This window comes from Podarcis melisellensis (assembly GCF_964234715.1).
Source record: "Podarcis melisellensis genome assembly, chromosome: 1".
NCBI lineage: Eukaryota > Metazoa > Chordata > Lepidosauria > Squamata > Lacertidae > Podarcis > Podarcis melisellensis.
Genome location: NC_138528.1, coordinates 63082936 through 63110573, shown reverse-complemented (window position 1 = coordinate 63110573; position 27638 = coordinate 63082936). Strand labels below are relative to the sequence as shown.

The 27638-nt window shown below is 38.6% G+C and overlaps 1 protein-coding gene across 3 annotated transcripts in view; it reads left to right on the top strand.

Annotated features, from left to right (window-relative positions):
• Positions 1-27638, top strand: part of MPPED2 (metallophosphoesterase domain containing 2) — a 125561-nt gene that overhangs the window by 34343 nt on the left and 63580 nt on the right. For all 3 annotated transcript variants that reach the window (XM_081883250.1, XM_081883252.1, XM_081883251.1), the window contains exon 3: positions 3331-3512. In XM_081883250.1, coding sequence (XP_081739376.1) covers positions 3331-3512 — 182 coding nt within the window. The remainder of the gene's footprint in view (positions 1-3330; positions 3513-27638) is intronic.

Sequence of the window (27638 nt, the reverse complement as noted above, 5' to 3'; positions counted from 1 at the left end):
TTTCCTATCATCAGTTCATTTGGAACTCTTGAGAACTGTGCCATCCACAAGTGCCATCCTATAACATAGTATATGAAGTTCAATTCATTATCCTGAGGTCTGAACCAATGCCATTTTATTTCTCTCATTAAGACACTGTTATTACTGTGGTCCTTGCCAAAAAGGTTAGGGTTAAGAGCTTGTCAGCATTACTCCTCTTGGAAGAAGATCTTCTTGCTGTAACGTTCAGATACTTAATTCAAATTGATAGAATTACACCATGGGTGGGCTTGTTCTTCTATTTTATAGAGTTTGAAGAACTTGGCTTTGACTTCAAGTTTAGTAGCTTGAAGAATCCTGTAAACGGGTTGGATATATCAGAACACATCTTTGATCTGCATTAAGGGATTACTAGTTATATAGCAGAGTCATTGCTATTGGATTTTCTTTCAAGCTATGATGCTGATACACTGGGGAAGTCAGTTAACCTGTCAATTCCTGTAACCTATTCCCTGATCAAAGTTTGGGCAGGTTCTAGTTAATATCAACATCACTGGAATTCTTAGTTTAGGTTGGCATTCATCTTTAATATAAACTCTTCATTAAAGTGCCCCCTCTCTTTTCAGTGTAATGGCAGGGGACATTAACCAGGTGAATATTTTTGTTTCCTTTTATTTGTATACCAGGAAAAGCTTCTCTGTGTGTGGTCAGTCTGAATCGGGGCCAGGGCCAAAAATGTGCAAACCTATCACATATTTTACACATACATTTTTTGCAGGAAAAAGCTACAGACCCTTAAATGTACAGTGGTACCTTGGGTTACATACGCTTCAGGTTACATACGCTTCAGGTTACAGACTCCGCTAACCCAGAAATAGTGCTTCAGGTTAAGAACTTTGCTTCAGGATGAGAACAGAAATTGTGCGGCCGTATGGCAGAGGGAGGCCCCATTAGCTAAAGTGGTGCTTCAGGTTAAGAACAGTTTCAGGTTTAGTACGGACCTCTGGAACGAATTAAGTACTTAACCTGAGGTACTACTGTATAGGGAATCACAAGGCGAGATTACCAAATGAGAACCCAAAATGCACAATAAAAGAAACATAAACCAGTAACCCCCACTCACAAACACATTTAAAAGGCTATTTAATGTTAATCCGCCCAAGGGCTGTTTGTAGAGAAACATTTTCGCCTAGCACCTAAAAATACTTAATGAAGGGGCCAGGCAAGCCTCCCTTGGGACAACCTCCACAAATGGATACACCTGTTCTCTTTTTGCCATCCTGTGGACCTCTCATGGAGGAGGCACACAAAAAGGTCCTCAGATTATGATTGCAGGGTCTGTGTCCGTTCATTATTCACTCAGCTTCTGCCTCTAACGTATTCTGTCTCTCTCTCCCCATCTGTCCCATTACCCAGCCATTCTTATAGGGAAAAAGAAATTTGAAAATAGCAAATGTGTTTGGGAATGAGCTGGAGGAAGCTAGGGAAATATGGGGGGGGGAAGCAAAAGGGAGTGTCACAGGTCTGATGTATTTATTCAAACCTAACACAGAGACACAGACCTGAACAAGGTACTCTATAGCACTGAAAGCAGAAGTTCATTTTCTACTGAAGTGACATGAGGTCGATAAGATTGTAGCCATAAAGCACCAGATGTTTACTTTCTGGTGTTTTTTCTAGAAAATTAAAAGGGAAAAAATTACCCACTGTTATTACACAGGAAAGAAGGCACTAGATAAACATATGCTACGTTCATAATCACAGTTACACCTAGGTTGCCAGAATATTCTCAGCAAGTGAATTTTTGTCTGTGATAAATGCCTTATTAATTTATGAACGTTGTGGGGGGAAATCCATTTAATTGTATGTTACTGTTCAGATTTGCTAAACGTTTATATAGGCCATATAATTATTCAGTCAACCCATTATTTTGGCTTTCTGCTTAACAATATATGCAAGAGTAAGCAAAATCTGTGATTATAGATAATACCATTGCCATCTAAAAGGAGAAAGAGGCACAAAACCAAAACAAAATATAGATGTTACTTAAGAATTAATGGTTATTCCTTGCATTCTGGCAACAGGGCAATAACTTACCTATTTGTCAACTATTTGTGTTGGATTTAGCCTGCAACCCTATCCCTTGGTATCAATAGCTGAGTGGTGGGGAGAACTGGGATGCAGCAAAGTATCCTTTCCATTAGAGAGGACCAATCCTGTTGGGCAATAGTCAGTGGAAAGCCCCCCAAACCTGACATTTCACAGTGGGGCAACAGAGGTTTTAGATCTGCTGGATCCAAAATCCTACAATCCTTGGGTCCTTCAGCCATGCCAGTCTTGAGCTGACCATGGGGGAGGGTGAAGCCCCTGACTTCTGTGCTAGCCAGCAAGATTGTTCACTGCTCTGCACCTCCCCAACCCCTAATTAGGATTGCTCTTCCTGGTGAATAACAGTTTTGCTGGATTAATAAGCCTTATATGATGGAATAGGTTTTCCCATTGCATGTATGAGTGAATGGCTCAGGCTTCTAATTGCTTGATAATGTATTGTCAGTTGTTTTCATAAATTTGGCCCTCTGAATTAAATTATGATGATCCACATTTCATTATGGATTTTTTTTTAATACTTTCAAGGCTGGTAAGTTTGTGTATATCTTTTGAACTCAAAATGCTGTATATGATAAACAATTCACTTGCTATCTGATGAACACTGTAAAGCACTTCATAACTAAATGATTAAGGCTACAATCCTTTAAATGCCTTCCTGGGAGTAAGTTCTGTTGAATTAATGGGACTTCTGGGCATACTTGCATAGGATTTCACTCTAATATGGTACTGTTTAACAAGAGAAAAGTTGTACGATGCTGGGTACTGTACTGTACAGTATCTATGCTGTAGACTAACATTTGCATTATGAAATAATTGGAACAATCTCCCCGAACAGTTGGTGCAGAAAATTCATGCAGAGAATTTCCATAGGCCTGTTTCCTCCCTTCTTATCTATCTGTATGCCAGTCATGCACACAGACAGCATGATGGGAAATTGATATTATGAACATGCTTCCCTATATTGCCATCCAGTTATATCTTCTAGGATCATGGACTGAGTTGAGAGAGTTGGATGGGCATATGTGAAGAAAATGCGGATATCCCATTCCGTATAACATTCCATTGTGCCATCTACAACAAGGGCTTGTGCATGTGCTTACTAGTTTAAAAGCAGGGTTCTGTGACCTGTGGAAATTCTGCACACATATAAGCCGCACCTATATTTTGAATGAATTGTGCCCAATGTGTTCAACATGTGTAGCAAATATTAATTCTGATGGAATCTCTTTATGTTTGCTTTAGGGTCGACCCTATTCCATATGACACCCCGAAACCAGCAGGCCACACGCGGTTTGTCTGCATCTCAGACACACACTCCAGAACAGATGGAATCCAGATGCCTTATGGGGACATCTTGCTTCATACGGGCGATTTCACTGAGTTGGGGCTGCCTTCTGAGGTTAAGAAGTTTAATGACTGGTTAGGTAAGGAATTACTGCATTTTGGTGACCCCAATTAACCTTTGCGATCCAAGTGTCACTTACAGCCTCCTAATTGTGTTAAAGCTTTGAAGAACATTTACCCCTAGCCTTGTCATTGTGTTATGTTCTCTTTCTAGTCAAAATATGTTTCTGTTAATTGAGCATAGATTTATATGTTTGTTATTATATTTTCAGTACTTGATGCTCAGTCATTTGGTATCACACGATGACAAAAGCTGAATAGTTGGAGGGGCAGCTGTAACCACCCTGCTGTTCCTGTTCTGGTGGTTAACTGAGTTTCTGTCCCTGTGCAAAAGACGAATGATTAGCAAAAATATAACTACTGTTCCTACTTTATGCGGTAGAAAATGTGCCTCGAAAGGGTCTCTATAGCAGCATAGTGCTGTGAGATGGACATATGTTTCAGATAAAGGGGTGCAAGCATATTAACCTCCTTATGACTGATGGCTTCTCATATGCATTAAAGTCTCCAAGGAGCAAGGCACCTGTTGCCTAGCTGAATTTTGCTAAGTATATCCTAACAGCCCACTGATCTTAGTGAGCCTCTAATAAGTTGACATAATGGTTTAACAAGTAAAATGAAAGACAGCAATGATAGCTCTAAATCGAGGTATTGGGTATCTCTGTCATGTGAGAAATCTTGAGGCCAATTGCATGTGCCTAGGTAACTTGGGGAGATTAGCTAGAAAAGGGAGAGGAGGGTAGTAAGAAGACTAAAATGGCAAGTTGACCCTTAAGAATGAACTAGCCTTCTAAAAAAGTTTTACTTGTCTAAATGAAACTGCATCATTATAGAAAAAGCCTTTTAAAACATGACTTTGACACTGCCCTCTTACGGCTTGTGTCTAGTGACCGTGTCGCTAAAGGCCCCTAATGGCATCATTAAATCCCACTGGATTCCCTTGGAAAGCCCCTGGGGAGTGAGAAAAGTGAAATTTTTGTTCATAAAAGGATTTTTTTTTTGTTGGGGTGGGGATTAACAAGAAAAGAAAAGAAATAGTTCTTCCACATTTTGGCTTTTCTTTACCCTTTATCCCTCTCTCTGTCTATATTGACCATCTTCCAGTTTATTCCTCATTCCAATTTGATTTGTAAACCCTTTGTCTTACTTTGGACATTGTTTCTCCATTTCTTTAGCCTTTGAAGGCATTGGAGGGGGTTGGACTAAATGACCCTTGGTGTCCCCATTCTACAATTCTTGGTACTGGGACTGAATACTAACAGTGTTGGTCTGATATTTGAAATGGTTCATGGCTATAATAATTTAAGGACAACCCTCTCTTCATTAATATTATGCATGCTGTTTTGAGTTACAGCATTGCTTCATAAGGATAAAGCTCCCTTCTGATATAGTGTAGAGAACGGTCTAAATTGAATTTGGTTTGGGAAATTACTTTGAAATATTTGTTTATATCGTTTTTATACTCTGCTTCATCAAAATTTGCTTGTAGAGTAGTTTACAAAAATCAAATAAAATACAGTCACAAAACAGAGTGTCTTCATAATTGCTCCTCTTCAAGGTTGCAGACTCAAAAGTTGACTAATCTTCCCATAATCTCCAGGACCCACAGAGCAGAGCTGTGGTCAGCTTCTCTGCCACTCTAGGGAATCTCTTGCTTCCCAGATGCAACTCCTATAATCCCTGACCATTGGACATGTTTACTGGGGCTGAAGGGAGTTAGAGTACAACAACAACTGAAGGGTCACAGATTCTCTAGCCCTGTTCTATCTCAGTATATCTGAAAGGCCAAAGCATGCTCAGTGTATCATAGAATATACTTTGCCTAATTAATTCACATGACAGCTATATGTTATGTATCTGGATTGCCTTCCTATTTAATTATTTAAATACCGTATTTTTTGCTCTATAGGACTCACTTTTTCCCTCCTAAAAAGTAAGGGGAAATGTGTGTGCATCTTATGGAGCGAATGCTGGCTTCACAGCTATCCCAGAAGCCAGAACAGCAAGAGGGATTGCTGCTTTCACTGCGCAGCGATCCCTCTTGCTGTTCTGGCTTCTGAGATTCAGAATATTTTTTCCTTGTTTTCCTCCTCCAAAAACTAGGTGTGTCTTGTGGTCTGGTGCGTCTTATAGAGCAAAAAATACGGTAAATTGTTTGCAGTAGTCTAGAGTTAGCATTCACATTGTTGGCAGGTCAGTTTATGGAGTTGTCCAGAGCACTGTCCAGTCCAGTATTGATGGATGATTTTCAGCTGGTGCTGTTTCAGGCTGTTGTTGTTTAGGCTTTTTTGACCACATGCATGTTTGATCCTTGCTCTTTGTGCTTATAAAATCCATCTGGGAATGAAACCTTTTTGGGCCAAGCAGTTTATAAATTCACCAGTACAAGAGGCGGTGGTACTGAACTTGCCTGAATGTGATGGTAGTTTGATGCACCTGAAAAAACTTTTCCTTGGGCCAGAAGATTTCAATAACTGCAGACCAATGGCAAATGTTTCCTTCCCAGATGAAGTTCTAGAATACTTGGCCACTGATCAGATCCAGGTTCTCTTGTTGATTTAACTTTTATCCATGTAAATCAGTCATTGCGGCTAATTTTGGTACCATGAGTAACTTGTTTGCCCTTGTGAGGGATAATTTGTGTTGGGATTGTGACTCTGCTTGCTTTTCTTGATCTCCCAGAGGCTTTCAATACCATCGGTCATGGTATATGTTTGGGATGTTTGTCCAGGTAAGAGGTAGATCTTCCTGTTTTGCAATCGTCATTTTGCTCCTAACTTGGGTGGTCAATCCTAGAAAGTTGTGCTGGAGGTTTTTTGCTTGGCCTTGTAGAACCTACAGAATAGGGTTCTTCAGGACTCAATATTAACCCTTATGTCCAAAGTCTGTTTTGGGGGCCTAATCCAGCCCGTTGGTCAGTTTAATCCAGCCCCTGTGGCAGTTTATTTCCTAGGGTAAAAACCTTTTAAAAACCCTCAACAATTTCAATCCTAAAAGAAGCTCAACAACTTCAATCCTAAGAAGAAGTCAACAACTTTGGTTGGCCCTTTGGTCAGCCCCCACAACCCTTCACTTCATCAAATCTGGCCCTCTTTGAAAAAAGTTTGGACACCACTGCAGGCCTATATCATTTAACACCTACAGAAAGCACTGAGTGGAGTTTTGAAGAATGTTGCCTCAGTATACAGATGACACCTAACTCTACCTCTCATTTTCATTTCAGTCAGGTGTGGTAGCCAGTGTGCTTTGTAAGAGCCTGACTGCAGGAAATGGGTGGATGAGAGCCAAAAAGTTGAAGTGTGTAGCGGAGTGTTTCTGGAGGATCAGGTTCACAGAATAGGGGTAGTATTCAATCAGTTGCTGGCACTGAAGGGTACATGTGGATGCCATTTTAGTCTGGTAGCCCAGCTAGGTCCTCTATCTGAATGCTGATTACCAGAGTTAGATTGTTAGTGCTAGGTTATCTCATGTTTGGATTTCAGCAATGTGTTAAACATGGTGTTGTCCTTGAAAATTGTCTAGAAGGTTCAACTGATACAGAATTTAGCAGCAAGGTTGCCATTGGGGATTAGGTGATCAGAATATTTTATTCTAGTTCTTGCTCACTCATACTTGCTTCCAGTGTGGGCCCAATTCAAGGTGCTGGTTTTTTATAAAGCCTTGCACAACTTGGGAACCCAATGTTTGATGGACACCTCTTCCCATATGCACTTGCCTGTGCCATAAGGTAATCATCCCTGGAGGCCCTCCTCTGTGCCCCCTCCTAATGAAATTTGGAGGATGACCATAAAGAGAGGTGGCCTTTTTGTTAGTGGCCCTATACCTGTGGATTCTCTCCCGAAAGAGATTCCCCTGGCACCCACGTTACAATCTTTTCAACAGCTGGTAAAGACCTTCCATTTCTCCCAAGAGATGTTAGCATTTTTGACAGTATTAACATATTTTATCAGACAGCATTTTAACATAATTTATTGGGAATATTTAATCTGATTGGGTCTTCTGCTTGTATTGTGCTCTGCTTTGCTTTTTTGTTGTTCACTTCTGAAAAATATGGTGTTATTTGCTATATCGAAGGTTTTTATTCATTTTAAATTGTCCATCATCTAAATGCTTTGAAATGCTTTGGAACAGATGACTACTATTACTACTTTGGAACAGATGACTACTATTACTACTACTACTACTACTACTACAACTAGTAGTAGTAATATTTATATGGCAATGCCAGCTCCAGCTATGCCCGCTGGTATATGGTCCCCAACCACCTAGTCAGTTGCATATCATCTTCTTAATCAAAAAGTTTGCTGAGCCCTGATTTAAAAGGTCTATGAAGCAGTTAAAATCTACAAAAAACACTAAAAGAAGTAAACCGAACAATCAGAAAGCATCCAACAAACAAATAAAAGCATGAATAATATTTAGCAGTAGAAGGCCCAGAAAGGATAACTATTGAGAACAACTGCAAAAACCAGCCTCTTCTGACAATAAGCAAGAATCGGAGGGCCGTAAGGGCTTTCAGAACAAGAATAAACTTGGCTTGATACAAAAAGAATGAGCAGGAGATGAGTTGAACAAACCTTCCCAAGAACTGCCAAAAATGCTCTATCCTGGATAACAAACCATCCTCTGTATGGAAAGGAGCATGAAATCTAAAGGTCATAACCAGCATATTAAATTGAGTCTGGAAACCAATTTATAGTCAATTAAATAGAAAAGCCTACTTAAGAGTCTAGCTGAGTGAACAGTTTAGAATCTGATCTTCAATATAACTAATCAAAGTTTATTCCTTCACCTTCCTCCTCCTCCTCATGTATTCCTTTACTATCCCTATATACTGTTATCCAAGCCTGTCATTCTACCTCTCATCTCTGCTTTTCATTAGCCCATCAGCTAACTTTGATTCTTCCTTCACACAATCCTTCCTATACATGTCTACTCAGAAGTAAGTCCTTTTGGGTTCAGGGGGGGGGGGCATACGCCCAGGTGAGTGTATGTAGTATTGCAGCCCTTAAGTTTCTTCTCCTTCTCCTTGACTGATAAATTTTCATTATTGGTTTTGCATGAAAGTCGTCTTAGCTTGTACACTGCATGACCTTTGTGGTCACTTAGTGATTACACACGCCTGCTGAGGTAATTTATTCACTTTGTTTTGGTGTGAACATATCCCAGGGGTCTTGTAACTGCTGTAATCACTTGACCCTAGTGACTGTTAAATGCTTTAAACACAGTTACTTTAAATTTATAATTGTTTTCATTAAAAATCCCTTATAGTAACTTAACTGACCTTGCAGTAAACACAGCATTGTGGGCTAAGGAAAGAATTAAAATTATTATGTGATGGCTAGTGTATGTTTTGTCCACATACATTCTTCAGATGTATAATACAATTCACATTTCTACCTTTACTGTGTAGCTGTATATAGAGCAAGCATAACTTTAAGAGTCCCTTTCCTTGGAGTAAACCCCATTGAACATATGGGACTTGCTTCTGAGTAGGCTTGTATCAGTTTGCATTGGAAAGTATGAAATTATAGCACTTGTGGCATAATACAAAATATTTCGTCACATGCTGTTTCTTGGAAGTAGCCGAAAAATGTAGGGCTATGAAGCAGGATGTAATATTTATCACAATAAATATGGTCATTAAAATGAGTCTCATGATACAGTTAACTCACATCTTATGCAAGGCTTTGGTTTCAGGAGTCCACACATATACACAAAAGCAGTAAAGCCAGGAACCGCTGCAAGATGGAGGTCAGCCTACCTGGCTGGGAAGGCGGTGTGAGGGCTCTGGGATGTTGCTAGAGCCCTTGTGGTGCTACCACTCCAAAGCTGGGTTAGCCCATGATTGCAGCTTTGTGCAGAAGTGTGTGTGTGGGAAATAAATAGATGGAGAATGGGTTTCCACTGCTCTCCATTCCTTCCTTCCTCCCTCCCTCCCCTACCTGTACAAGTAACCTGTACTGTGTAGGGTGAAGCGTATAAATATATTGTAACTAAATGGTCCTAGCATTGTAATCCTTTACCAATGTTATAGAGGACCTTTGCTGCTTTCAGTTAAGTTGGCTTCCTATGTGGTTATCTTTTTGTTATCAAATTCTGAAATCATGTTAACATACAGAACTGCCAACAGAAAGAGGATCATTTATGTTGCTATTGAATAAAGCAGAGTTTTATTAGCTTTGTCGTATCACGTATTGCTGCTGTGGTTTCCTCATGTTAACACATTTTCTTCAGGACTGTCCAAAAATATTTTGTCACCCTGAGCAGCTGCACTTAGCTGTAGTACGTTTGAGCTGCGTGATGCAAAAGTTGCACCGGCAATGTCTGCAACATCATAAGGGGCTCTGGACTATACCTCTTGGATTGCACACTGCCTTGTTACCACCCCTAAAAATATGCCTGCTCCTGGCAAATGTTTGCATTGCTTGTACAGTTCTAAGTTATTACTGCCACATGGGATGTTTATTGAAAGACATTTCAAATAAAGCTCATGTTCTTCTCCACTCCAGTGCAGAATGAGCATGCAAAGTGAAAGTGGAAGCCCAGCTAGAAATGTGAATTCTTGCAGATGTCAATGGTCTTACTGCAGTATTTATCCAATTTGGTTGTTTAGTGCTGATTTGCATCTCTTGAGTAAATTGTGAATAATATTCTTCCTCACTTGTATATTTTCACTATAATATCATTACAGTTTTTTTCTGTCTGGGAGAGGAGATATAATTACATTTAATTTTTGTTTTGAGCTTCTATCTTCTTAGCTAAACTTTGGTTTCCCTCATTGGTTTCAGTGCAAATGTACTGATGTAATCTGGTCTGAATAAATATTTTAATCAGATAGTTCATGTGTTATTGACAGAAATTAAGACTCTAATGAAGATATTGCTGAAGTTTTGGTCAGCTACTGTACTGTTTTTCTGCCTTTTTTGGTTTGTATTTTTAGACATTGATATAGCTAGTGCTTCTCTCAGGCAGAGCAGCACCTCTGTGTGTTAAAGCTTGTGAGTCATGGTGATATATGACTTGGGATTAGAGAAAATAGAAGTGTTTGTTTTAACCTTTTGACTAATGTAGAGGAGATGATAACACTTGGAGGGCAGAGATAAGGTGGCAGTTCACTGTGGGCAGCGATATGAGCAGATGACCAGTTTTAATCCCAATTTGTGTCTGTTAGCTCACATGGAAATCTGACAAACAGATTCAGGAGTCTGATGCTGTAGCAGAGTGGCCTGCTTTAAAATATTTACTTGAGGTAATTTACTACATTAGAGTAAAGCAATGTGTGCAATAAAACAATGCATAATAAAGGCACGAAGACTTGAACTAGATGATTAATACCGAAAGCACAGATCACTTGTTCAGCATGGAAGAATCAGGTGTATTTGGCCTTCTACACCCACCCCATAAGGGATCAGTGCTACTCAGTGCTTTTTTTTTCTTTAAAAATGTTTAGGGGTACTCTCATTTTGACTCAAGAAAACCACCATTTTATAGTTCAAATCAGGAAAAACAAATACAGTAAATGGGCAAAAGTGCAAAGAACATGCATTACCTCGTGATGATGAAAAATAGTAATTTTCCTACTCACATTGAAATACTGCCTCTCAGTGAGGCCAAACTTTCATCAGTAAAACACCACACATTCCACACTGCTTCACACATTAAATGCTCGCTTCCGTCTGAGACCTAGGAAACACCTTGACAGAAAGGTATAGCAATGGAACTGATGATCCACCGTGCCAGAGAATAAACTTTTTTTTTTTTAGTTTCTTCTCTCGTTAGATTCACAAAATGTTTAGGGGTATGTGTACCCCTGCGTCCCCCCAGGAAAAAAAGCACTGGTGCTGTCCAATAGCACAGCTGCTGGCCCTGTTTGCAGCTGTACACTTTGTTTCCAGTCTAGGAAAGGGAACCATGCATATGGTTCCAGATATTCAATCTGGTAATTCGGCCCTGGCCACATATGTAGTGCCTATTCCCTGTTGCTGCACGTAGTTCCTGATCCACTCTCACACACTATTCTGCTTTCTTGTACACATTGCCCTTGGGGCACATGGTTTTTTAAGTAGTTAGAAATCTACTTCTATTCCTCTATGACATTTTCGCTTTCCCCCCACATTATTGCTCCCCTCAATACAGCATATTAATTTTGGATTTATGGCCCTGCTCCGCTTTTCTCATGGTATATATTGCCTGAGTAAGTATAGAAAAACTGAACTGATAGTAATTTCTTTCATTTTAAAAATATGATTTTAAATCAGCCTTCACATGCATTTAATTTTAATTCATTTTTATCCCCAATTGTATATTCTTTACTTATTTTAATATTTTAAACTTGCATTTATTTAGGGGCAGAAAGTCCACAAGTTTGTCTTCTACTCAAAAGTACTGGCATGTATGTTTTGCTTAGGTCTAGCCTTGAAAAAATGCAGGATATTAGAAAGCTGCCCCCCCCCCCCCGAAATGTGGGGTATCTGGAATTCTCTGGGGTTTCCTAATATATAATGAATGAAAATCCTTTGAAATAAGGCACAGCCCTCAAAATTAGCAGCATATAGTTATCCTCTGGTTTTTTTACTTTTTTTTTTTTTAAGGCTATAAGCTTTCTTGAAGTAAAGGGCACTTTGAAGAATTCTTGGGTGAAATATTCACAGTATGAATCAAATCTTAGTTTGATTTACTCTCTCATTTTGATGCCTGCCACCTGGAACTTGCTGTACTCTGCATTGCTTCATTTTCTTATGTCCAGAATAAAGATTTACTGTAAAGCGTCATTTTGTGGCACTCAACCCTTAGTTCTTGTTATTAATTTTGCATGCCCCCAATAGCTGTGAATAAAAATGCTAATTTAAATAGTCCAGGGGACTTGGTAAGTTTAACTATATCTTTAGAAAGCGATCTCTTTTTAGGACTCTACTTTCATTAATGGACAGGGCGCGTATCACTTTAAACAAGAGCTTCTGAAGTACTTAATCTGAAGGCTTGAATAATTGGAACATACCGTATTTTTCCGCATATAAGGTGCCCCCTATTTTTTTAATTAAGAGATTAATATTTTTAAAAAGTTAAGGTTGCCATATTTCAAGAATCTGAACCTGACCACCCATGCCAGAGCCCGAATCTGAACCTGGACCACCCAGGCCAGAACCCAAACCCAAGCCCAGGCTGCCAGAGTATTCACCATCTGTGTACAGTCGTACCTTGTTTCTCAAACGCCTTGTGACTTTAACATTTTGGCTTCCGAATGCCACAAACCTGGAAGTAAGTGTTCCGGTTTGCAAATGTTCTTTGGAAGCCAAACGTCTGGTGGGGCTTCCGAGGCTTCCGATTGAGTGCACGAAGCTCCTGCAGCTAATCGGAAGCTGGGCCTTGGTTTTCAATCGTTTTCGGAAGTTGAACAGACGTCCAGAGCAGATTTCATTCGAGAACCAAGGTACGACTGTATAAGATGACCCCCAGATTTGAAGCATAGGAGGTTTCTGTATTCAGCAGGCTTTTCAGTGATTCCATTAACATTGGTAGGGCAATTATTTGAGCAAATGTTAGTTGAATTAAGGACAGTTAACCAATCTTCTTCCCACACCCTCAGCCCCAGGTCTGTGTTTGCATTTGTTTCAAAGTAACAACTTTAGATTATTTCCTCTCTAGATCTTCCCCAAATGATAAAATAACTACTATAGATAGTTAGTGATAACTACTAGTGAAACAAAAGGAAGAGGGCCCATTGGGTAAAAACATCACATACAGTCATTCCTCGGGTTAAATATGCTTCAGGTTGAGTGTTTTCAGGTTACGCTCTGCGTAACACAGACGTGCAAAATGATGTCACGCGTGGAAGCGGCAACTCGCAACCTGCAGACGTGGGTTGCATTCGCTTCAGAATGCGAACGGGGCTCCGGAACGGATCCCGTTTGCATCCAGAGGTACCACTGTATTATGAACATGATCTTTCTCATCATCTGAATTTCTTGGACCTTGAAGTTACATCAACAGGTTTCAGTGTATCAAAAAAGTAAACACACAGACAGAGAGGCAGGCAGGCAGACAATTTAAAAATAAAAAATAGCAAAAGTAGATGAGTGTGGTGAACAGTCATGAGTTTACTCAGAATTTCTTGACTATTTCGATTTGGTTTTTACTTGTTAAAGATAAATGTCAATAATGCAGGGGGGGGTCTTCATTTCTTTTCATTTATTTCCCATGTTTTGTTGAATTATTTATGTACAGTTTCTAATATCTAGGCAGAGAAATAAACATTTGTTTGTATATATGCTTTTTTCTCTCCCCTGAATACATGTATATAATAAAAGCAAAACAGAATCCTTTGCATTTGTTTTCCTGCACAGCTCTTCAGTGCTATGGAGGAGCAGCCTGAAACAGAAATGTTTGGGCGTGTGGAGAAAGCACTGCAGATTTTAGCATAATGTCTGGTGTTCAAAGACATTTTATCTCATCATAAAGATTAGCAGGCTGTGTAATTCAATTTAAAATTGGTCGGCGGTGCCCCCTCTATTACGGAGCCTTTTTGCTTTATGCCGTATACGACTGTAAGGCCCAGGCTGCATGGCAGACGATATTTAGGGCTCTGTCATTGTGCTATTTCTTTTTCTTTGACTTAGCCATAATTGTTGGTGAATGTGAGCATTATGTTAGAATGAGTTAAGAAAATGCTTGCTCAACTGAATGTCTCCTAGGCTTGCCCTGTGTGGTAGGAAATGAATTTTCTCTGGTCAAGCAACCACTGAGTGAAGGTTTTCTAAGACTATTTGCTACTAACAGGGCTTGAGTCTTAAAACTCTCACGTTAGCATTTATTCACAGTATTAGAGGAATTACTGTGTCACTGAAAACCAACATGCAGCAACTTATGTTAATACAAGGGTGGCAAACCCTCACCTTATTGTAATTACCCATACCAGGGGGTTAATCAAGTTTCGTAGAATTACTGTCTTTACAAGAAAAATAGGTAGTTTTCTGAGCCATGCTTCCTACTGGGTATTAGGGTTCAGTTTGATTTGCTAATTAATCCTCTTGTTTCCCTGGGCCAGTAGCCAGCATCTAAGCCCTGGCGTTTTTTGCTTTGGTTTATTACATCAAGTGTGCTTGCTTTCCCCTAAAGGATACAGAAAAGTGATGCAGATAAATCTTGTGTTGACTAGAGGCTTGTTTTAGAAAATTGTTGGAGATTGTGGAAAGAATGGATTTTAAGCAAATTTTGCAAAGTGTACGCTGCATTGATGAAGCACAGAAAATATCTGTAAGGTCAGGTACAGAGAGAGAGGGGGGTTGGTTCAATAACAGAACAAAGTAATATGCTGTGGAACAATACCAGCTGCATTTCATGGAGAAGACTGAAACAACAAATTGGAATCTTAAGGACTTAAGAGGTTTTTATGATGACATAAACTTTTTAGATGCATAAAGCGTCCTTAGTAGGCATTGTGTATGCATATATGTAAATGAGTATAGAGCCAAAAAAAAAAAAAGGAGTGTTGCTGAATGACAGTGAAATACAGAGAGTACAGTCTGTAAACTGATAAATTCAAACCTCTCATCAAGAGGCTTGATTCTAATTTGTTTAGGGATGAATAGAGACTATGACTTGCTGTCCCACTATAGATGATCATTAATTTAACTGATGTTATTGGCAGTGACTACTTATTTAGCGTATATTTATGCTTTAATCGAATTCTTACCAACAGTAGTATTTGCATTTCATTGCCATTTTACCTCATTTCCCCTCTTACACCCTTGTGTATATGTACCCTTCTTGCGAGATACACACTTGACTCTGGTCCACAAAAGCATATATCAGGAACGTCGAACTCCCAAGAGACTGCAATCTACTCACAGTATAAAAGAACTGGCAGTGATCTACCCATTATCATTGGAGGATTGACCAGAATTGTTGAGCTTGAGTTTATTAATCTGTTCATTTTTAAAGTAACACAAACCTCTTTGTTGTGTGTGCTGCAAGAAACTAATCCAGCTGCCCCATTAGTACATGCTGCAGACAAATTTGAGGTTTACAAATACCTGGCTGGACCACTGAGTGAAATTGCAAAACCCAAATATAGCAACTGTTCAATTAAAAAAGGGGGGGTGTAAAATGAGAATTAGAATTGGAGTTTCATGTTACATTTGCAAATTAAAGATTCAGTATCCACAATGTGGGCAAAAAAAGCACTTCTTCACACAGCATGTAGTTAAACTATGGAATGAGGGTGGGCATAATGTAATAATAATAATAATAATAATAATAATAATAATAATAATAATAATAATATAGGCAATGATGGCCACCAACTTGCTAACCAGAAGGTTTGTGATTCAAGTCACCCAGGGACGGCTGTGGGCAGGATTCCTGCATCGCAGGGGTTGGACTAGATGACCCTAGTGTCCCTTCCAACTCTACAGTTCTATGATTCTTCCCTGCTGTGGTCCTGAAAACAACCTCTCATCTGAGGGTGCTCTTTGTAGTGAGAGGAAATCCCCATTGGTGTGAATGGGCATCTCTTTCCAATGCAAACAGCAGCTTCAGATGAGATTAGACCCATTAGAAACCATGAACTCAGTGAGCCTACTCTGATTAATACTTCTAAATGGATGGTGTTTCAGAATACCGGTAGTTTTTTTTTACTGTACAATCAGATTTGTATAAGAAAGATCCATTGATCTTTTCTCTTGGGAGATATGTTAAATACTTTTCATTCTCTATATAGACTATCTGGTACTGGTGGATAAGTTTGTTGGAATTACATTTCGAATAAAGGAATTTTTCACCCTTTGTATAAATGAATGCAAAGTAATTATTTGGAAGCATTAGTACTGTGTATTGTGTTTTTTTGGGAAGGGGATTTATCAGCAGTAGAGTATTGTTTCCTTCCTTCCCAAACTTTTTGCCTAAGAGTGGAGAACAGCTGTGAAGAGTATATAACATCTAGTAACAAGGAACGTACGTCTGCGGAGTCCTTACTTTGACAAATGTCTTCTTCACCTAGATATGTTTAAATGATTTCCAGAATCTATCTGACTGACTACAGAAGACAAACCATTACGGCTGTATTGGAAGCATAGCGCTATTAATAAACAAGTGCATCCGTAAGTGCAGCTGTATAAACAGTCATGGCAGACTTTGAGATGAAAGTGGCAAAACCTTACTGGTGGGGAATGTAAATAAGATGCAAATTGTTAAAGCTTCTTAAGTGACTGAAGTGAGAATTATGTTAACTTTCACTGCTAATTACTAGTTCTGGTGAAGTGTACTTGTCTTTTTATGTCATGGTGCTTGAGATTTTCAAACAACACCCTGTAACTTGAGTGTGTTTGTTTGAACAGAATCCTAGAACTTGAGGTGATAGGAAATCAATGAATACATTGTTGGCTAACTGTGAAGAAGGCTGTCTGCTCTTGACTTGTTATAGTTGCCAAAGTATATATTTCACAAAAGATTTGAATGCACAAAGGCTCTTCATACAAGAATCTTCTGACACAATACAGCAACTTTTGCCTCTACAAAAGCAATTTATAATTTCATTTTGTAATTTACTAAAAATTATATAATTACTCAAATTAAAAGTCCTGGCAAGGCCAGTATAAGAATGGAATCTACTTTCCTAATCTTGTGCTTTAGCAACTCTTAACAGAGCCACGTGTGCATGATCAAATGTTTTCAGGGGTAAAGAATAGCAGTGGTGGCATTTTCGCATCATTACTTGTATATATGCTTTCTGGGGAGTATCTTAGGTGAGCTACAATCTCTCCTAAAACATTGGTCTTTGGTAGCATATTATTTCATGGGTACTGATAGGGATACTGTCTATTACAAGAATTAAAACAAGTTTTATATCACTAGCACATCAAAGTTGTGCACTATTTTTCTATGCCTCTTGCTTCAATTTTCTGGCTTATAATTGTACTCGGGGAGTTTGGAGAATTTGGCTCCAAATTATTGTCTGCCCTCTAGCCCTAAAATTACTTTCCCAAATATTCCTAGAATCCTATTCCTAGAATCTTCCATGCCCTCTTGGCATTCATCACAAGCAACCTTTGACTCAGTGAGTGTCAATACACACTATCACCCATCCCTTTCTTTCATACCTATATATTAAAAGCTGGAGTAGTGTTGGCAGCAGCAGCACTGGTGAGGGTCTTCCTCACTCCCCTTGTTACTGCGGGATGCTGAGGATTCTGGGAGGATCATTCATAAGAGCCAGAAGCTGATACAGTGCTACCCCAGGTTACATACGCTTCAGGTTACAGACTCCGCTAACCCAGATATAGTACCTCGGGTTAAGAACTTTGCTTCAGAATAAGAACAGAAATCGTGCTCCGGCAGTGCGTGCTTCAGGCTAAAGTGGTGCTTCTGGTTAAGAACAGTTTCAGGTTAAGAACAGACCTCCAGAACAAAGTAAGTACTTAACCCGAGGTACCACTGTAGAACCAACTCCTAGAACCCAATGAATCTGTATTGCTCTCTTCTTAGCCATCAAACCCGGATTTCAAGCTCTGGTTTGGAACGCAATCTAACTGTGATCAGTGCTGATGCAGATTTAAGACTTCATTTGAAACTAGGGAAGCCAAAGAACAATTTGAAACACTATGTCCGCATTAGGCTGTAGCAGAAGTTGATCATCACTGAGTTGATTGGTTTTAGTGCGTGCATCTGCCTGCTCTGTTAATTTTATACATGTTGAAAGTGCTGCTTTTAAACACAGGACAAGTTTTAGATATCGGCATGCACTCCCAAACTGCAACCAGACATAGAACAACCTAGGAAGAATAGTGCCTTGTGATTTTGTTGAACATTCCTAAATGATTAGGAACAATAAGCCAAAATTCTGGATAACATTATATCTAACACTGGAGTAATAAAACACTTTTGAAGCAATTCTTCTGTCACACGTGAGCAATTTAAGAAATTACAGATTGATTTGAGTTATGGCAGGCTAACTAGAATGTTGAAATTATGATGCTTAGGCTGTTCTTAAAAACATCAATATATTTCAATATATAATTATCAGTAATGGTGAATTGTTATCATTAGGTTTCAAGCACCTTGTGCTCTTAATTCACCCTCGCTCAAGTGGCAGCTGAGCTATTCATTTAACTACTTTTTGGGAAACATGTGCTTGAAAAAAGCCCCAAGGTTTTCTTTTGAATTATATTAAGCAGGGCAGTGCTGTCTAATTCATACTGACTCGCTGATAGTGATGTAGTTATCTGAGCTTTCGGGCTTTTGTAAGAAGCTTCATAATAGAACAAATAACTATAACCTAATAAGCATGAGAATAAAGAGCCCTCTTGGATCAGACTTAAGGCATATCTAGTCCAGTGTCGTGTTGCATGCAGAGGTCAGCTAGATGCCTCTGGGAACCCCTCAAACAGAACATGAAGGCTCCACAGCAACTGTTCTTCATAGGCCTGCTGTCTCTTACAATGATAAGTAGCATATAGCTGTCATGAGCAGTATCCATTGATCTTCTTGGCATCCACAAGTTTGTTCAATCCCTTTTTTAAATAAGCAGAGGCTATGGCTCTTGAGGCAGTGAATTTCATAGTTTAATTATGCACAGGGTGAAATGTTTCAAAGAGAATGCAAATGTAATTAGTAAATGACATTTAATAAATGTATATCGTCAATACACAAATAAAGACAAGCAGTAATTTACTAAAGCTCTTCAGAAGTTTGTTTTACCAAACGGTGTACATTTAAGTGAGAAGACATTACTATTTCACCTGTGCTCAGTAAACTTTTGAGTTTTTGAGGGAAGGGTTTATTGGTCTGTTTCGCCATCAAAGTTTGTGATTTTGTTTTTCAAAAGTGTTTTACCTTACAAGGCAATTTCAACACTGTTTTATTATTATGTATTTCTCCAGTTTTATAAATCATCAAAACAGAATGAAATGAAGAAAAATATCAGTTGATTTATTTGGTAGTGTCTTCCAATTCATTTTTATTTTAAATATTTTGGCAAAGGTTGGAAGTCTGTTATCCAATTTCCTGAAATAGCTCAATAAATCTTTATAAGTGTTGGTCCAGTCTTTCTTTTATGAAAACAGCCAGGATTGTGTTTGAGCTGTTTCTGGCCTTTATCCAGCACAAGCTAATCACTTGAAACTCTCATAGATTTCGGTGGAAGAGTTAAGCACATTCTTGGCTCTCACCAACAGCAGTAGGACATAGAAGTGCTTACCGTTGGCTGGATCATGCCATCTGTTTTTCAATTGATCCACTCCAAAAGTCTAATTGTTTTCAAATTTTGCTTGAGCAAGATATGCAGTCTGAGTCCTTTCATGTGTTTCTTTCTAAGCCCTACTGTTTTAAAATTCTAAATGGTCTTTCTCATGGTCTTTGAAAAGAAAAAGTATTTATAAATGAAAAAACCCAGGATCATCCTCCAGCACCAACATGAAGTTGATAATTAGTTTAATTACAGGCAGAAAAGTATTTCACAAGATGACCTTCTTTCCTCTTTGTACAAGTATTCTACTTCCTTTTTATTAAGAAAAAGGAACCCCTTAATTACAATTGTAAATTGCAGAAATAGAGGCAGATGATGTTAGAAGCATTTCCAGGGATGTTTGCTTTAGGTTCTTTGTTTTGGTTCAGTACAAATGATTAAAATTGACTCTTATGTCTTTGTACAAGGTAATATCCACTTCTGAAGAATTTGTTCAAAATCTGGAGATTAGGTTATCTAGTGAATGAAGATTCTACAAAGAAATAGATTTGTGTATTGATGCCTTTAGAAATATTATTTGATGGCAATAAAATGTCCACCGAAATTCCCTTCTGAGAGGAGAAAATGGAGTTTGTTTGCCGTAATTGCATTTTCAAGCATTTACTCTCTCACTTTCCAATATAAGTTAAGCCAATTGAAACCTGTGATTTGGTTTTGCTTAGCAGAAAAGGTACCATGTAAATTGATCTGTGATGCACTTCTAGAAAAGGCTTTGAAAGTTTTGAAATTGAGATGGCATTTTCTTATTAGATTTAGATAGTATGAGGATTCATTTCTATATTTTAGCCTAATGTAATATTAGCCAAAAATGTTCTTTTTCAATTTGCCTTTAATCAAATTCAAGACACCCATTTCTGTTTAGGCCCACTGGCAGTATGAAGGGTGAAATTGTTTCCATGGTATATATGGTGCAGTCATAGTAAAACCGTTTAAAATCACAGTAAGAGACTTACAGTAAGAGACTTGGAGTACAATTTGTGATCCCTAGTATGTTATAATTTACAAAATTCCAAAAGAAAAACGGATAGGCTCTGTTCAAAATAAAACAAAGGTTGAATCCAAGTCATGAGTGCTATGGTGTACCTATTAAGATTATGGACATTTAGTCTTTCCTTTTTACCCATGTGGAAGCTGTGGCTGGGCACACTCATATTTTTCTGCCCCCCACTCCCACCCCAATGAAGTGAATGCAGAAGCTTTTGTGGGCAGTGGAACTTAGAGGACGCACACACACAGTTGCACCATAGAGTGAGTTTCAATTATCAACAAATCTAGCTGCCAACTCTGCCATAATACACACATACAGTACGACCAAATTACACATGGCATTAAATATGTGGTTCAGCATCATATTTAACTTTTAAAGACACGAAAAAGCAGATGTTTGGGTCCTGAATCATGATCGGGACTGCTGTGAACAAGGAGGAAGAGTTCACCACTGCTGCTGTTCCTGTAGGTTTCACACCTCCAGAGCAATTACTTGTAATGGAAGGGAAGTTTGCATTGGTCCCAATTGAAGCTTCTTCCTGATACAAATAGCAGCATGTATGTAGTTTGGCACTCAGACAGCACTATTACAGGACTTAATGATGCCAAACCATCTGGGGTTCATTCCCTGGATCATTCTCCAACTAATATAAGCCGCTACCTGCCAGCAATGTCCTTCTGCTGTCTACATAGGGCAATCAGATTAGATGCATTGTCAAAGTATAAATGAACACAAAGCTAACATTAATAAAGGCAACAACCAGAAACCAATGAGAGTCTCCCAGGACATACTGCTGTTGACCTGAAAGTCACTATTCTTCATCGAAAGTACTTCGAAGGGAGATTCCAGTGTAAAAATGCTGACCTAGAATTTTTCAACCACTTGGTTCCTGTTGAGGCCTAACTATATATACAGTTTTATTTCCCATTTGTAGTTGCTAGGTAGCATAGTTAAGCTAGAAAGATTTTTATCACCAGCTACTGCTAATGTGAATGGTGATTGTGCTTATTATATATTGTCACAGAATGTACCTTTTGCATTTCATTGACATTTGTGCCCACTATGTGTTTGTCACCTTTATGTCTGCCTGCCTGTCTGTCTCCAATGAGAATAACATTTTGTGTATCTGATGATGTGAACTATAATCCGTGAAAGCTTTTGCCATAATAAATCAGTCTTTATAGTGTCTGATCATAAATAGAAAATGATCTTGAATGTACTGGTTACAGAAGAAGCAAACAGTGCTGAAGTCCTATAGCTTTCTGACTAGGTTCTGTGCAGCTAATTCTAAATTATTCCTGTGCAAATAAGGAATGAGTGCCAAAACTCGACCTAGATTTATTCTCCATATTACATTTTTTCTGCCATCTGCCTGCAGACTATTGGGCTATTTCAGGATAGTTCAATTTCATGTAAATTTATCATTGCAGCAGATTCAGAATTCAATTTATTGTCAAACAATGAAGGTGTATGAAAGTTACAGTAAAATGGTTTACAAAAAGTACAATGGAGATACAGTGAGTTGTGTGTCTTCTTTTTAAAAATCAGCTATATTTTTATCAGAGAATCTTTAATGCTTTCCACAGTTACAAAAGTGAATGCAAGCAGTTTAACTCATGTTGCATACTTCTAACAGATACAAACTTTTGTACAGTGCTAGATAGATCAAAATCCACTCTTGTGTAAAGGCTGGGCTAGGAATGTATCTGTGATATATTTATCTTGCTGTAGTAAACATTTTAAAAATACACATATCTCAGTCATGATTGTTTTGATGTTTTCAGATATGAGGTGCTAAACAATACAAAACATTGATGACTGTTTTTTTCAGTGATGCCCCTAAAATTCAAGCAAAATTTTCAACATTATCACACATTTTGAAATCACACAAATTCAGATGCCTGGGCATTCAAGCAATGAGCATTTTAAGTAGGTTATATGTAGACCACCTATGGCAATGTATGTAAGATGATAAGTAATTACATGAGAATGTAGAACAAGCTTAATTTGGCTACAGTGGACAAATTAACAGGTATTAAAATGATGGCATTGCCACATCTTAGGTTTGTGTTCCAGACATAACCAGTGGAAATTTTCGGCAGAAAAAATAAATGCATTTGTCTTTTGATCTAAGCATCTATGTTTAAGAAGGGCTTTGCTATACCAACCCTTGTAACTTGGGGGCTGGTGGTTCCAAACCTTTGTTTACATTATGATGCATGCCAGCTGAGAGACAATTCTTATCATAACAGATAATGATAGCAAAAAACAAGTGACTTTGGAGTCTACAATATGATATTTCTTTAAGGTTTTTCTGAAATTGCCCAACTTACTTCACCCTCTCCACAGTGTGGAGTGTTTTTGTATCTTTTTAAAAATAAAGACCAAAGCGTTAAAAATAAAGAACTAAACACTCACTTTCTTATGGCAGCTCAAGCCATCATAAGAAGCAAAACTTTTTATTTAAGCAAACTTGACTATTGGTATAGTAAACTGTGGCAGTTGGCTTAATTGGGAAAAAGATCACACAAATTAAAGGTAGCCAGAGGTAAAAACACTAAGACAATTTGTTTTGCTGTCTGCTTTGGTGTTATTATTTTACATGAACAAACCGGAACAGAGCCACCCTGTGCCTCTAGTTTATCATAATATATGGTGTTGATAATCCATACACTGATAAGACCTTTTTGTATCTCCACATTTATTTAGATTTATGCAATTCTGCAGTGTAATGTAAGAGATATTGCTTGTTTCGGTATTGTCTGTTTGTTTTACATTATAAAATTCAAAATCTAAATAAAAACCAAATGACTGACAATACAATCCTAAATACTTGCTGGAGTGTTATTTTTGTTTCCAGAAAGTATCTAAGGCTACAGTGCTTTGAACTGTACACTAATATGCCCCAGCCACAGCCCCAAAATGGGATGTAAATGCTTAATTGGGCCATAATTTTAAGACAAAGAAATAATGAGCCCTCGTTGGTAAATTCTAATGGGAACTTGTTGCTGGAATATAGTGAAGAGTCATATTAACCATTCTACAGTGCAATCATATCCATGTCTACTCAGAAGTAAATCCTACTGTATTCATCAAGGCTTACTCTTTAGCAAGTGTGTTTAAGATTGCAGCCTTAGCAACTGCTATATATTATTAAAGAACCATGATATAAACAGAAACCAAATAATTGTTGGAACAAAATAATGTTTAACTTTTACGGAACATTTCTTTCCCCCTCCCTCCTTTTGCTTAATGAAGTTTTTTTAAAAGGGTACCAATCACAAACAGTTACATTAGAATAATGTTACGGTTGAGACATAAATTTGTAGAAGCAAGTATTTTCATTAACTGCTGTGGAAATTTTTCATTGGCCCCCACATATATTGCCCCCTTTAAAGTCACCTATTCCAGTCGGTGATGCTAAGTTTTCTAAGGAACCTGCCATTAGACAGGCATGTACAGTGGTACTTCAGTTTTCGAACGTCTCGGAAGCCTAACATTTCTGTTTTCGAACACCGCAAACCCGGAAGTAAATGCTTCCATTTTTGAACTCGCCTTGGAAGTCAAACGGCTTCTGCTGCATGTACATGCTATTTTTTTTCCAGTTTTCTGTAGATTGCTCTTTGCACCTCGGTTTTCGAACGGTCAAACGGTCTTCCGAAACGGATTACGTTCAAAAACCGAGGTACCACTGTATACTGTTTTAAGCCACTAATTGGGGAATGGCGAAGGGTGGCATCCCTGTGGTAACAGAAGGATCCATCAGGGAGGTAGATAATTTCAAGCTATTCCTTTGCATCCTGCAGCTCTCCATATCCCACCCCCTCAATTGATCTGGAGTGTGTCTGAGCAAGTTATGAGGGGGAAGAGGGTGCAAGTGAGAGAGAATCAGAAAAAGTGTCCCCCACCCCTTTCCACCAAAGGATGCCTTTTGCCAGCAGAGGATCACCAATGGATTTCAACTCTCGTTGGTTTGGGAATACACTTATTTAATGTATCCCAGAATTGTGGACTCTAATGGAGATCCATATGTGCTCTTGCCCAGCCAATGATTTAGACTAGGTGGGACTCCTATTACTCTCCCTGCTTGATGGGTTTATGGCTCAACCCAGGCATTATTGTAACGTAGTTTTTTGTGTTTAATGTTTCTTAGACTTGGTTTTCCATTGCCAGCATGGAAGGAACCCTAATGCATGAGTTTCAGAGGAGAAGGTAGCAGTCTGAACCTGCTGTGTGGCTCGATCAGCAAGCGTGAGTATTAACGCTAGAGCTGTCAGGCCTTGTGAAAATTAATGAAGCCTGACGGTTACAGAGTGAAAGGTCAGAGGCAGAGCTTGCTCTTACGTAACATTTGTGTTTTGTTGTGTCTAACAACATTTTCAACAAAGGAGAGCTTTTATGTGTGAGCCTTAGATTTATCGCAGGACTCGGTAGGTCTCGGCCTTTGCTTTTCCCTGTGCTGTAGCCTGGTGTTTTCCTTGCATAAAACCAAAACAGTTTGGCTGTTCGCTCTTCTGCCTGCCTTGATGGATTTTCCATATGCTTCTTGAGTGTCCTTTCAGCCTCTGCCTAATTCACATATCACTTTTGAAGGATTTTTATTTTGTGAAAGGTAAAATTTGTGATTAAAATGTAGTGCTTATGAGATTTCCCCACCCCTCAGAAATATTTGCTCATTAGTTTTGAGGAATGCTTGTCGTCTGGCACCACTCTCTGTGTGTAGAAAGTTAGCATCTCATCCCTGTTGTGCTGCTAAAGATTCTTCTGTCGGATTATGAAAGAAAGGTGATAATTATATTTGGACAGTTTGGCTAATATAGTTGTTGATTTGGCAAAGTAGTTTGAGAGGTGGATCTTGTTACATGTTAGAATCGTTGACTTCGTTCATTGTAAAATATATTAAGAGCTACAGATCTTGAGAAGAAAGCAGCAGGAACAAGTCATAGTACTTTGGTTAAAGAGATTAAATGTTCCATTCCTAGGAGTTGCTCTAATGCACATATGGAGCTGTTGTTGAGAGTAATATCAATGTGCACAAAGGGAGGGTTGACTCTTTCATGGAAATGAATCTGTGGCAATTGGTTCTTGGAATCCTGTGAGCTCATCTTTTTTCTAGAGGCTTTTCTGCTGCTTCTTTTTTTTTTTAGTTACCTGTATTAACATAATCACTTCCGTTGCTTTTTTATTCCACCTGCAAATAATAATTAAATTTGTTTGGTTATTGGAAATCTTAGCCCTAGTTTACAGACAATGATGGTGGCTGAATTTCCTGCATTTTAATACCTTTCACTATCTGCTTTTCCAAGGAGGAAGTGGTTCCTTCTATGAAAACGCAAAAGCATGAGCCAAGGATGTTCACCAGTAGGAAATTTGACAATATTGTCATATGTATGAATCAGCTTAGTCAGGCATCTGAGTGAGGTACTCTGTTGAGCAATAGTTTGAACATTGGCATTACAGCAGGCTGAGCAGTCTATTATGCTTTAGCTAAGAACTGGGAGGGGGGGTGAACTTGCTATTCAGAAAACCCTATCCTCAAAAATATTATATATGTATTTTTTGTTACTTTGTAAAAAATGCTTAATATTACATTGAGTGCCTGATAACTGAAAACAAAAACATGTCCCTGACAAACATAACAAAACACCTTTTTTGGTGTCTCAAAGATATTCACAGAAATAATTGGGGTGGGGGTGGGTTATACATTTTTAAGTATGGACTCTATCCATGATTGCTGACTGATTTGGTTTGATCCTGGACTGTTTATATCTTTTTTTACCTGTTGTCAACTACTTGCTCAAAAGCTTGAGTGAACTTTTGAAAAGCCTCATATTCTCAGGGAATGTAACAGCACTAGATGTGCTCTGTGACCTTTCCGGAAATCACTCTAGGGCAAAGGTCCCTAAACACCAGTGGTCTACGAGCTTCATTCATGTGGTCCATGGTGCAAATACATAATTTGAATACAGCATTTATCACAGGACCTTATGCTACAGCAGACAGAACAATCATCAAGTGTTAGATATCATCAAGTGGTCCATGTGAGTGGAATGAATTTTGGGAAACACTGCCCTGGGAAATGATCCTCATAACATGTCCACTATGTTTCCATAGTGGTTATAAAAGCAGGTTAAAAAACATTTCTTCCAAATATATTAAGATAAATCTTATTGCCATGGGCATGGGAGGGCACATACAAGGTGAAATAGCTCAAGCTTTAGAGATCATCTTTCCCAATAAAATGAAATAATATAAAAACCCGTGCACGAGCAGACGTGGGTTGCACTCCGGAATGGATCCCGTTCGTATCCAGAGGTACCACTGTATAAGCACAAGTTGGAGCACTTAAGCTAGTTTCAAATCAACTCGAAACTTGATTCTGTGTTGAGTTTCCTGAATTGCAGAGGGTTGGGCTAGATGACCATTGGGGTCCCTTCCAACTCTACAATTATTTGATTCTAACAACAAGTATTAGGAGGTGGCAGAGGGCCCCAATACCTTCTACCTATGCTCAGGGGCACTCAGGTTTGTTTCTCTCTGCCTAAGAGTTTATTGGAAACTCCTAGAAGAGGCAGGCATTTAGACAGATATATAAGTTCAGAGGTGAAACTGCAGAGCGCAGGGTCATCATTCCAAAGGATGCAACATTGCCGGAGTGCCATACTTTGTGACTGAGTCTTGGAACTCATGGGTGTATCATCCTGATTTCAAGTGGGTCTTTTCTTTATCAGATTCTATATGTCATTCATTTTTCAGTACAATTTGCTTTTAAATATATCAAAACAAAAGCTATGTATATTCACATTTTATATGATAAATGTCTTCCTTAGTATTGTACCCACAGCCGATTTACTTTTCGTTAGCTCTATCTTTAATTGATCTCTAAACTGATTGTCACTAAAAATGTGCAAGAAC